Source organism: Coccinella septempunctata, chromosome 3 (assembly GCF_907165205.1).
Source record: "Coccinella septempunctata chromosome 3, icCocSept1.1, whole genome shotgun sequence".
In the NCBI taxonomy this organism is placed as follows: Eukaryota; Metazoa; Arthropoda; class Insecta; order Coleoptera; family Coccinellidae; genus Coccinella; species Coccinella septempunctata.
In genome coordinates, this window is record NC_058191.1 from 22,635,359 (window position 1) to 22,647,700 (window position 12,342).

At 38.2% G+C, this 12,342-nt stretch overlaps 1 protein-coding gene across 1 annotated transcript in view; it reads left to right on the forward strand.

Annotated features, from left to right (window-relative positions):
- LOC123309758 (spondin-1) overlaps window positions 1-12,342 on the forward strand; it is a 106,218-nt gene that overhangs the window by 42,470 nt on the left and 51,406 nt on the right. The window contains 2 exon segments of the mRNA XM_044893006.1: window positions 6,164-6,372; window positions 10,895-11,086. Of these exon segments, the coding sequence (XP_044748941.1) occupies window positions 6,164-6,372; window positions 10,895-11,086 (401 nt within the window).

Below are 12,342 nucleotides of genomic sequence, written 5' to 3' on the forward strand. Positions count from 1 at the left end.
TAAGTGAATTTCTCCGAGGACCGTAGCGAAACTTGCACTCATCACCATTCCTACAGTAGCCATTCTGATGGAAGTAGCACTCCACAGTTTTTCCAGGCTCCCTGGCCTGCTTCGGGTTGAAACTGCACACCAGGATCCGTATACCAGTCCCCTGAAATACCACCTCCAGCATGCTTCGCACAACCCGCCAATTCAGCTGGTTCAATCCACAACCGAGCTTGGGAACAGCTAATTTCCTAACTCCAAAGCGTTGAAGTTCTTCTTTCAAGCTATGCAGTGCCGTCCATAGATTTCGATAGGTTGGCTTCTGATAGGAATGTTGCTTTGTGACTAGGTAATAAATGAACCGACCTTCAGCCTTCAATTTCAAAACTTTTTCGATTCTTGGCTGCTGTCGCAATAGTTGTTCCTGACGTCCAAATTTATTTCTGAATACTCTTGCTATTCCTTTGCTCATACGAAGGTCCTCCGCCACGCAATGAGCGAGAGAGTATTCGTCAGACACGGTAAAGAGATCTTGATGTACTTCCTGTGTAACGCCAAACCGTGCAACGCGTGTCTCACCATAACAATCCATAAACTTCTGGTAATCGCTGCTACCTTGCATCGGGGCTTCCACAAGACGTACTTCTTCTTTGTCCTGCGCGTACGGGGCTAATCGGTTGAAATGGATGACCTTTGGTTTTCCTCTGGGGAGCTTCCTTATCCGGTAAACTACATCATTTATCCTCTTGATTATTTCATACGTTCCCTCTCACTGTCTTCGCAGCTTTGGTGAAAAACTTTTCCTCCTTTGTGGATTATGTAGCCACACCAGATCTCCAGTGGTGAATCCACCTTCAATAGCCTTGATGTAGTAGCGCATTTTCATTCGGTCACTTGCTTGCTGCATTTGATTGCGTACCTTGTCATGAATGTAATCCAGCTTGTTCCTTAATTTACTAACGTAGTCCTTCCCAGCTACGTCTTCTCTAGGCTTACATCCAAACTCTAAGTCGCAAGGCAGCCTTATTTCTCTGCCGAACATTATACTGGATGGAGTTTCCTTGGTAGATTCTTGAACCGAAGATCTATATGCCATGGTGAATAGATGTAAATATTCATCCCAATCCCGCTGGTGATCAGAAACAACTTTGGCTAGATGTTTTCCCATGGTCCGATTCATTCGTTCGACCATGCCGTCTGATTGTGGATGAAGAGGTGTAGTCCTTGTTTTGTGAATTCCCAATTTGCTGCATACTTCTTGGAATAACTTCGATTCAAAATTTCGGCCTTGATCACAATGCAGCTCCAAAGGTATTCCAAATCTGCAGAAGAATTCTCTGACTAATTTATCAGCTACCGTACTTGCCTCTTGATTAGGAATACCGTAGGCTTCCACCCATTTCGTGAAATAGTCCATCGCTACCAAAATGTACTTGTTTCCATGGTCTGTTTCGGGAAAGGGGCCAGCGATGTCGATAGCTACTACATGGGGGATCCGACGTTGTATTGCTTCATTGGTGCTTTTCCTTAACCATAAGGTCCGTTAGCAGCAGCACAAACCTTGCATCTTCTGCACCAATCTTTAACGTCCCTCTTACAATTTAGCCAATAAAATCGCTGCCTGACTTTTTCCAACGTCTTAGTTATCCCGAAATGTCCACCTGAAGTTCCATTATGTAGTCTGGTCAGAATGTCTGTCACACGGCTCTTCGGCACAATCAACTGAAGTCTCTGCTCAGTTCCATCTTCATTTTCCCAACAACGTTTCAGAAGACCTCCATCAATCTTCAACGTTTCCCATTGTGCCCAATACGACTTTATATTCTGGCTCAGTCTGTATACTTCTTCCCAAGTAGGTCGTCTACCGCTCTTCTTCCAACTCAGGATTACTTTCAAGTCGTTATCTTCCTCTTGTGCTCTTTGAATTTCTTCAGGTAGCCAGTCGTCTTCGATTACGGTGGTCCGCCTTAAATCGATCTTTTCTTCCAGGCGCGAACAATGGCTGGAATTCTGGGGACACTCAATGGTTTTGGCCGAGCCATTGTCTACCACAGCGACTCCTTTTATTTTCCCAGCTGTAGCCCTTTCAAATTCTGGACGATTTTGCTTGAAATGCCTCCTTTTCTTGCAGTTCCAGCACACAGCATCCTTTTTCCTAGCAAGCAATATTCTGCGGACTTTTTCTCTGACAATCTCCTCAACAGATCGATCTGTTTCTTGCTCTTGTCTTACACGAAGGTGTCCTCTATGCGACGCTTGCTTCGCTGCCTCTATTTCCAAAGCCTGGGCTAAGGCATCATCTATGGTTCTAGGGCGTGCTAGTCTCAGGGCTTGTTGTATTTCACTATCCTTTATCCCATCTACGAATGTCTGGATTGATAGCTGTTCCAGGAAGCTATCTGGAGCAGATGGATAAGCCAGTCTGACTAATCTCGCCACATCAGCTTCAAACTCCTGGAGATTTTCCCCTGTTTTCTGCATTCGGTTCTTTATTTGTGCATGGTAAACTTGTTGTAGATGAGCATCACCATATCTCATCTGAAGTTTCGATGTAAGAACTTCGTAACAGGCTTGTTGGCTCTCCGGAATCGTTTGCAGAATGTTGAGTACCTCTCCTCGTAGAGCTATTATTCATGCCGTGGCTTTTTCGTTATCGTTCCAATTGTTCGCCAGCGCAGCAGCTTCAAACTGTTTTTGGTATGTCGACCAGGGTATTTTTCCATCAAAAGTTGGAGGATTGAACTTCATTCTACTACGCCGTCATTTTCCGCTTTCGCTGTGCTGTAGGGTGTTGAAGCCAGAATATCTGTTCTGTTCGACATTCTTTTCAAGGAATCTATCAATTTGAAATGATGTTCAATTATTCCTGCCATTTCTTCAAACTTTCCGTTAACCTTGTCAAACTTTTCATCAACCTCGTCAAATTTTCCACTGACTATATCGAATCTCTCGTCCACTTTATCGAATTTTTCATTTATGGTTTCCAGTTTCTCATCCAATTTATCTGTAAGTTGGCTCACCACATCGTTACAATTTTCCCTAATCTGGTCCATTTTCTCATTCAATTTCTCATCAATTTTTTCATTTAATCTTCTGGAATTTTCTTCCATTTGTTCATTCAACTTACATGAGTTCTCGTCCATTTTCTCATGCAACTTACAACAGTTTTCGTCCATTTTCTCATTTAATTTTAGAGAATTTTCTTCCATTCTTTCGTTCATCTTACTCAAAAAGTCCATTACCGCTTGCGTCTCCATTACGTTCTGTAATCTTATGGTCACTGGCATGAACAAATAACCGAAAATATTTATTTAATTCGAGCGATGTTGAACCCCACACCTGACACCAATGTAACGTTTTCTTCGCTTGATTAAAACGTCCAACTGATTAAAATTATTTATTTACACGTATAGTAACACTTATAACTAACAAACTAACTATGTCACTACTATTTATTTCCACTCGTATTTATTTCCACTTGTCCGTTGCTTGCACTTTGAACTATATCTGTACTTGTACTTGTCTACCTGCTCCTCCGCTGGGCTTATATAGGCGCCGGAAACATTCAGGTACCTTCGCGGTTGTTCGAGAACCTCGCGACCGCTCTGGTTCTCGAAAGGTCCGACCGCAAGGGCCGGACTGGTTACACTATATAAGGCGATTCATTTTGAAGATATCAAGTTATAATTATTTTTTTCATGGTAGCTTATTTTCTTTATTTCTACCTTGGTTCTTCATCAATAATGAAGCTTATTATAACTTTAAATGACAATTATGAATAACCAGATATGCTATAAAAGAAAGTCTTCACCTGACATTCGTGGTGGTAGAAAAAATGGTAAGCATTCCACACAGGAATCCTATCCAGACATTCAAGAAAAACCTTTGCTGAAAATCTGTTCTTCTGATAACGTGAGGATTCTCTGTAGACCATACATGGGAATTTTGGAAATTGTTTACTCCATTCCTTGTGGAAGTTGCTTCGTCAGTAAACTGAATGGATATTGTTACATTGGTGATTTAAAAGCCACAGGCAGAATTCGTTTCTCCGAGGATGGTCTTCTGGTTGGAGTGCTTGAACTTTCTGGAAATGGTAGGGGTACAATTACTCTTATCTTAGTGTCTTCCAAACTCTACTGTGGCTCACTTCGACCCTCCTGGCTATCGTTCTAGTAATTTTATTGTCGGTTGTTCCTCAACTATGTCCAGAATCGGCTCCTCGGTTTCTGCCATTTGCGATGTTACAGGCCTGCCAACATTTGCTTCCCGGGATTTGTGCAAACGTCCAGTATCCCTACATCTCTGCACCAAAATTATGAACATCCGAGGAGTTGGGTGATTCCTTAACGGAAATCTTCTTCTGTACAACCTGCACGCCGCACTGTCACTCTGTTTGGATTCACCATAAATTAAAATCATGTTAAAAAGTTCATTGTTTGAGCAAACGTGAGGCAAAATTCAACAACTTTGCGACACTCCGAAAATTCCCAAAATTCATACGCTGACTCTGACGCCGGCACAAGCCTACGCATAAGGCCAGGCGCAAATAGAAACGTAGGTTTATGGAGAGTAGAGAGAAGGAGAACGATCGCTGCTTTGAGACCACAGATTTTTTGTCCCCTAAAATATGTACCAATAGTAGTAGTTCATGCTTTTGCCAACAGGCGCGCTGGCCATCACGAGAGTGCAAAATTTTGTTTACACAAATCAAATTGTAGTTGGCTAGTTGGCTGAGTGAACTGTTTCCCTGGTGACAGATGATAGGAATATTATTATTGTCGATTTTTGATAAGAGAACAACATATGACCATGGTGAAATGTTGAAGCGTGCGCTAGTATAAGAGTGTTTTGGCATCGGAAAGAAAAGGAGAAGAGATAAAATTTCCGAGAGCATTTTTGAGAGAAAATTGGAAAAAACCTTATCTCAAGAATCAACTCCCAATCAATTTGTGTGTCAAGAGCACTTTTGCGATGAAGATATCAAAAAGATGATGGATTCATTATAAACGAAATCGAAATTGTCATCCCTCGTGAGAAGTTGACTCTTCTGAATTAGAATATTTAACCAATAAAACTACATGGTTCAGAAGTAAATATTCTTGAAGAATTTTGTTGGCATAACATAATATATGGTTTATATCGGTTCTCAGCTGAGTATTGGCAAAAGAATCTACTCTAATACCTAAGTGATAAATCTGAGACTGCTACCTTTTGTTGTCTTGATGTGTACTGCTCCTCACTACGGATTTATATAATTTTGAAGATTAGTAAACCAACTAACATAGCTGCTTTCAATAAACAATGATAAACAAAAGTAGGTACAATTTTTTTGATCAGTGATTTCTTTTGAATTTCATTGATTTCGACTTGCATTTTATTGCATATAATTCAGAGAACTCATATTCAATATAGATTTGAAGAAAGGTATTTGAAAAATCATCAGAAAAACCACGATGACACATAACCTTAAATAAAATGAAGGCTGTTCATTTCAAATTGACGCTTGAATCCCCACTCCTTATCGATACCCGTTGTAATCGCAGCGACACCTATTTTCCCCGTTTTTGGAGACACATTTTTAGTACGGCGATCGTTCTCCTTCTCTCTACTCTCCATACGTAGGTTAGTGAGGTGACGCAGCGTGAGTTTTTGTAAAACATAGAAAAGAAAAAGATCGCGCAAATAAAGCATGACAGTGACTTGTCAGATAGTACGTGCAGCGCACGTCACCTCACTGACCTGCGATTATATTTACGCCTTGTAAGGTTTTGGTAGTGCGTCGGATGATGCAGTGGGTGCAGAATCTGACTACTGATATGCAATTACCAAGTCATTCTGTAGCACTGTAGCATTGCATGCAGATCCGGAGCGGGAATTTCTTAGATTTTCGAGTAACTTTAGTTTCGAAATACCTACTCAGGCCTGGTGAATATTTTATAGAAACGATTTTTGGTATTATGACTTATTTTGAGGAATTCTATTACCTGTTAAAAAAAGCATCACCTTTGAGATCACCCTGTATAACAATATATATGTCCTCCCATACCTTGCTTGCTGATCATAATTGATTCTCATTTTCGTCATCAAACGGCATATTGGGACTGACTCCACCTCAATATGCCGTTTGATAACTACCGAACCCTTCATGTGATCATCCGTTGAATCCTTTTTTTTTCAGTGTACATACGGAGTAAGACTTCGAAACAAGAGGATGGAATTAAATTCATCAGGTTTGTGTTATACCTCGAAAACTCAACTACTCCTAATGGTGATACGAATTCCAACGTTGGAGTGTTGCAGTTATACGGTGATTCTCTGACAAGGATGTCCGAAGAGTGCCCCAACATGGTGGTTGAAACAGGCGCTCAGCCGAAGTCTGAAATACAGGTAATACTTTAATTTTCATGATGCAAGTGGCTAGCGTGTTTACCTTACACATATAACCGTACTCATGCTAACTCATAGCCCCTGGCTTGGGCCATCACATAGGGGGGAAAGGGAATTAACTCATAGACTCATAAAGGTTAATAGCAGTCCTAACTTAGGTGCGGTACACTGTCTAAATATACAAATTAGCAAAGAGTCATTTTCCTATTAAGTGCGGAAAGTGCTACCAGCCTGTAGTATGCATCCATATGCTTAAGTTCATAGATTGCGTATATCGTAGATTACGATAATAAAGCAAGGAAAAAAGCGTGGAAAGGTTCGAATTCATGGCATTAACCTATCTGCCCTGACATAGAAATCATTACTGGGTCACTAGTAAGGCAGGTAAATAATGCCGTGAATTCAAAACTTTTTGCGCTTTTTCCCTTGCTTTCGTCGAAGAAGGAGTTATGTTGCTCTGACGAGGTGGAATGAGACCGAAACCATAGTCAGCATCTACTCTTTGTCGACTAGATGGTATTTCTGTTAATAGGATTAATTCCGTTCATTAAAGAGAACATTCTGTCATGCCTCTATGCACCGACCTATATTGTCGACTTTTTGGAAAAGTATAATTCCAATATATGTGAGCTTTATTTAAGAACTCCTTTAATCTCTAGAGGTACAGTGTTTCTTTTTCTATGTCTGTGCTAACTGTGCCAACTTCTCAGTAGAGAATAATGAGTGCTCATTTATTTGTAACTGCATTTTCAAAATGCAGTACCTATTATTAATACAGAAACTTTGCAGTGAATGTATATTAAATACTGAATTTTTTTATTGCAGAATTATCAATACAGAAACTGTGAAGTCACTGTATATCGAAAACTGCATTTTTAAAATGCAGCATTATCAATACAGAAACTGTACAGTAACTATGTATCAAAAACTGCATTTTTAAAATGAAGAATTATAAATGTAGAAACTGTGCAATATAGCAATTCCTGTGCTGCAATAAGCTGGCAGCAGGTAAAGCAGTATCTGTATATACAGTTGCTGTATATTGTCTTTGTTGGGATGAATATTTGACTGAACATGAGTGAAAACTTGAAAACACAATAATGAAAGGTGGATCCTGAGTTGCATCTCATAATTATTGCATTCCTTCGAAAAATAAATGGACAGGACAAGCGGAAAAAAAAACAGGTGTCATCTTGAAAAAGGTGGGAAACTATACAGTGACTGTATCTCAAATATTGCGTTTAGGAAATGAAGTACCTATTATAAATATGAAAACTGTGCAGTCACTGTATATCGAAAACTGCATTTTCCAAATGCGGAATTATCAATGCAGAAACTGTACAGTAACTGTATATCAAATACTGCATTTTCTAACTACAATATTACCAATACAGAAACTGTACAGTAACTATATATCAAAAACTGCATTTTCCAAATGCGGAATTGTCAATTCAGAAACTGTACAGAAACTGTATATAAAATACTGCATTTTCTAAATGCAATATTATCAATACAGAAACTGTACAGTGACTGTGTATCAAAAACTGCATTTTCAAAATGAAGAATTATAAATGCAGAAACTGTGCAATTTCAATATAGCAATTCCTGTGCTGCAATCTGCTGGCAGCAGGTAATGCAGTATATGTATGTACAGTTGCTGTATATTGTCTTTGTTGGGATGAATATTTGACCCTACATAAGTGAAAACTTGAAAACACAATAATGAAATGTGGATCCTGAGTTGCTTCTCATAATTATTGCATCAATGAAAAAATAAATGGACAGAACAAGCGAAAAAAATGTCATCTTGTCATCTTCAAAAAAAAAAGGGAAACTATACAGTAAGTGTATCTCAAATATTGCGCTTTGGAAATACAGAATTCTAAATACGGAAACTGTGCAGTCACTGTATATCAAAAACTGCATTTCCCAAATACGGGTTTATCAATACTGAAACTGTACAGTAACTGTATATCAAAAACTGCATTATCAAAATGAAGGATTATAAATACAGAAACTGTGCAACTTGAAAACACAATAATGAATAATGGATCCCGAGTTGCTTCTCATAATTATTGCGATCAATCAAAAAAATAGATGGATAGAACGAGCGGGATAAAAAAGGTGTCATCTTGAAAAAGGTGGGATTAGGAATGTAGTCCAAGCTTCTAATTCTTGAATTTGCCTAATGCTCTTGAAATTGATGGATAGAGTAAATAGAGGAATAAATAGATATCCTAACACAATTTTTTTTTCATACTGAAAGCCTTAGAGCCCCAGCTCTTACGATTAAAATGAACCACCAGTATTCTGTAGACGATGGAGAGAATGTTCCTCATATTTTTTCGAATGTTTAAAGCGGCTGGCCAATAAAATTGATAGAGAAATGTATCAGATTTACTCAGAATAATTTATATTTCTTTCTGACAGCCCTAGAGCTCTAACTATTCATTCATGCATTTAACGATCGAGAGTATGTTCCTTTTTTTTTGTTTTGAAAATTTAAAATGGCCTAGAAAATTTATTTCCCAATGCACCCATTCCATCAATTTTCTTGGATGGTCATTTTGAATTTTGAGAAGAAGGAAGAAGGAACATGCGCTCCATCGTAAAAAGAATATCGATTCATTTTCATCGTTGAAGGTGGTTTTTCTGAGTACATTCTGATACATTCCTTTATCCACCAATTTTCTTGGCCGGCCATTTTAAACTTGAAAAATGAGGAATATGCACTTCATCGCAGACTGAATAATAGTTCATTTTGATCCTCGGAGCTCTGGTATGAACAAAAAAATCATGTTAGGGATATTTTAGTTGTTCCTCTATGTTTTGAACTGATTTATCCTTTGGAGAAGGAATCCTCAAAACATTATGAATAGAAAAAAAATCGGTTCATGGTTGGAGGTGGCGTTCTAGGGCTGTCATAATGAAACAAAATTTTTTCTGAGTACCTTCTGATACATTCCTCTATCCACCAATTTTCTTGGCCGGCCATACTGAACTTGAAAAATGAGGAATATGCGCTTCATCGTAGACTGAATTTTTATCCTCGGAGCTGAAGTATAAACAAAAAATTATGTTAGGGATATTTTAGTCTTCCCTCTATGTACTTGAGCCATCAATTGTTTTGGCCGACTTTTTTGAACTGACCTATCTTGTGGAGAAGGAACCCTTAAAACATTCCTCTATTCACCAATTTTCTTGGCCGGCCATACTGAACTTGAAAAATGAGGAATAGGCGCTCCATCGTAGACTGAATAGTTCATTTTGATCCTCGGAGCTGTAGTATGAACAAAAAATTATGTTAGGGATATTTTAGTCATCCTTCTGGAGAAGGAATCCTTGAAACATTCCGAATAGAAAAAAATCGGTTCATTTGATCGTTGTAGGTGGCGTTCTGGGGCTGTCAGAATGAAACAAAATTTTTTTCTGAATACATTCCTTCATACACCAATTTTCTTGGCCGGCCATTCTGAACTTGAAAAATGAGGAATAAGCGCTTCATCGTAGATTGAATAGTTCATTTTGATCCTAGGTTCATTTGATCGTTGGAGGTGGCGTTCCATTTCATTTTGATCTTCGGAGCTGTATTATGAACAAAAAAAATTATGTTAGGATATTTTTGTCATCCCCCTATGTACTTTAGCGACCAATTTCCTTGGCAGGATCATTTGAACTGATTTATTTTCTGGAGAGGGAATCCTTAAAACATTCAGAATAGAAAAAAATCGGTTCATTTGATCGTTGGGGGTGGCGTTCTAGGGCTGTCAGAATGAAACAAATTTTTTTTCTGAGTACATTCTAATACATTCCTCTATCCACCAATTTTCTTGCCGGCCATTCTGAACTTAAAAATGAGGAATAGGCGCTTCATGGTAGACTAAATAGTTCATTTTGATCTTCGAAGCTGTAGTATGAACAAAAAAATTATGTTAGGATATTCAAGTTATCCCTCTATGTACTTTAACCACCAATTTCTTCGGCCGATCATTTTGAACTGACTTATCTTCTACAGAAGGAATCCTTGAAACATTCTGAAAAGAAAAAAAAACATAATATCAGTTAATCGGAGGTGGGGTTCTAGGGCTGTCAGAATGACAAAAAATTTTATGAGTAGGTACATTCTGATACATCCCTCCATACACCAATTTTCTTGGACGGTTATTCTGAACTTGAAAAGCAGGAGGAATATGAGCGTCATCATAATATGAAAATCAATAATGAAATCAGGGATCATAAAACATGATCTATAATACTTGGTATAAAAATGAGTATTTTCCTTCCTTAAACTTATTATTAAATTATAATTATGATTATTCGGTTCGCCATCAGGATAATAGTCTTAATCATGAATCAATTTGGAATGTTAGAACATTACAGTTTAAATATTCAATGAGCTGTGATTTTCAACATCAATACATTTAAGATTTCAGGATAAAGCATATATGATAACATTGAAGAATTGAACCGATCAGTTGTGTTATGAAAATTGTAAATGAAATATATGTCGTCTTTGTTCAAGGTTCTATGGGTTGCACCTAGCACAAAAACAGGATGCATCTTCTTCAAGGCCATTGTAGTGGAGACCCCTCAATTGTGGTACAACGAACACGGACCTCTATCAAAGAAGCTATGCGGGGAGGTAGAGGACGAGGGTGATTCCCAGCCTAGCATTCTCCGCCATTGTTGTGCCTGCGACGAAGCAAAATACGAGGTAATTCCGTTTAAATTCTTGCTAGGCACAATGTGTTGGGGAAACAAAGTTGAGTTGAAGAGGATGAACGTTTCGAACATTCCGTGGTTGCAAACGTTCCAGTTCCTCAGTTATTCGGCAGTCGGAACACATATCACGTTTCCGATCGAGTTAAATGATGGCTATTTGGCCGGGGAACATTCTGCGAATTTGAAACTGGCATTGCTTAGAAATTGTCAGAATTATAAATAGGAATATGCGGACATCTCTAGATATGGCAGTTAATCACTATTAATCCCATAATAGAAAGCACTTCTTCGTTGGCGGAAACAATGCCGTCAAGGCAATAGTAGATTGTCTTGTACTACCCTTGTTTATAGACCCATATATACTGGGAGCACAGATTACAGAGTAGACTGGGAGTTTATGACACCGGGAGAATCATTTTTTGCCCCATGACATGATATATACCCCGTTATCGACGCATAAGCGAGACACAGGGTGTTCAACGTCATCTTTGAGCAATATTCTAATGAATGTGATCAATTATATTATATAAACCACAAAGTGACGGTTTTTTGCCATATCTGAGTATTTCCATGAAATAAAATAGGTCCCACATTTTGCCATTGACTGATGCATACCGAACTGCAATTTTTTTTGGATGCTACAAGGATAGGTAATCAATCTTTTTAATTTTCTGATAACATGTCACTCTTTATGAAAACAAACTGATGTCTTTCATTCAAAATCATGTGGCATAAAATATGCCAACAGATACTCCAGTCACTTGAGATAAAACCCGAACAGAGGTTTGTGGAGCTTTCGTCTTCTGTCATCATATTTTCATTATTGCTGAATAACTCCGAGGTTTTCTTCTTTGGTCGACTACTACTTTTTTTTGCTTGAACATACCTATTCCGTCAGCGCATCGCAAAACACTACATTCAAAAGATTGATTCCTTCAGCATCATTGGGATATACATTGGGAGTGTCGCTAGAACATTAAAGGATATTTTCTTTCTATTTTTTCCCTAATATTAAAGTATATAGAATTCAATAATAAATTCTTTTTACACGTTCGTAAAAACCATCCTTATAATTTTCTGATAGGTAATTTTAATTCAACAACAATCCAAAATGAAAACTTCTTACTTGACAGTTCACCTGAAAAATAGTACAGCAAAAGCTAACAATTACGTTTAGACACGAAATATCGACGTTCAAAATTCCATAGCCTACTTGACGACCAATTTTTTTGAATGCACGTCATTATT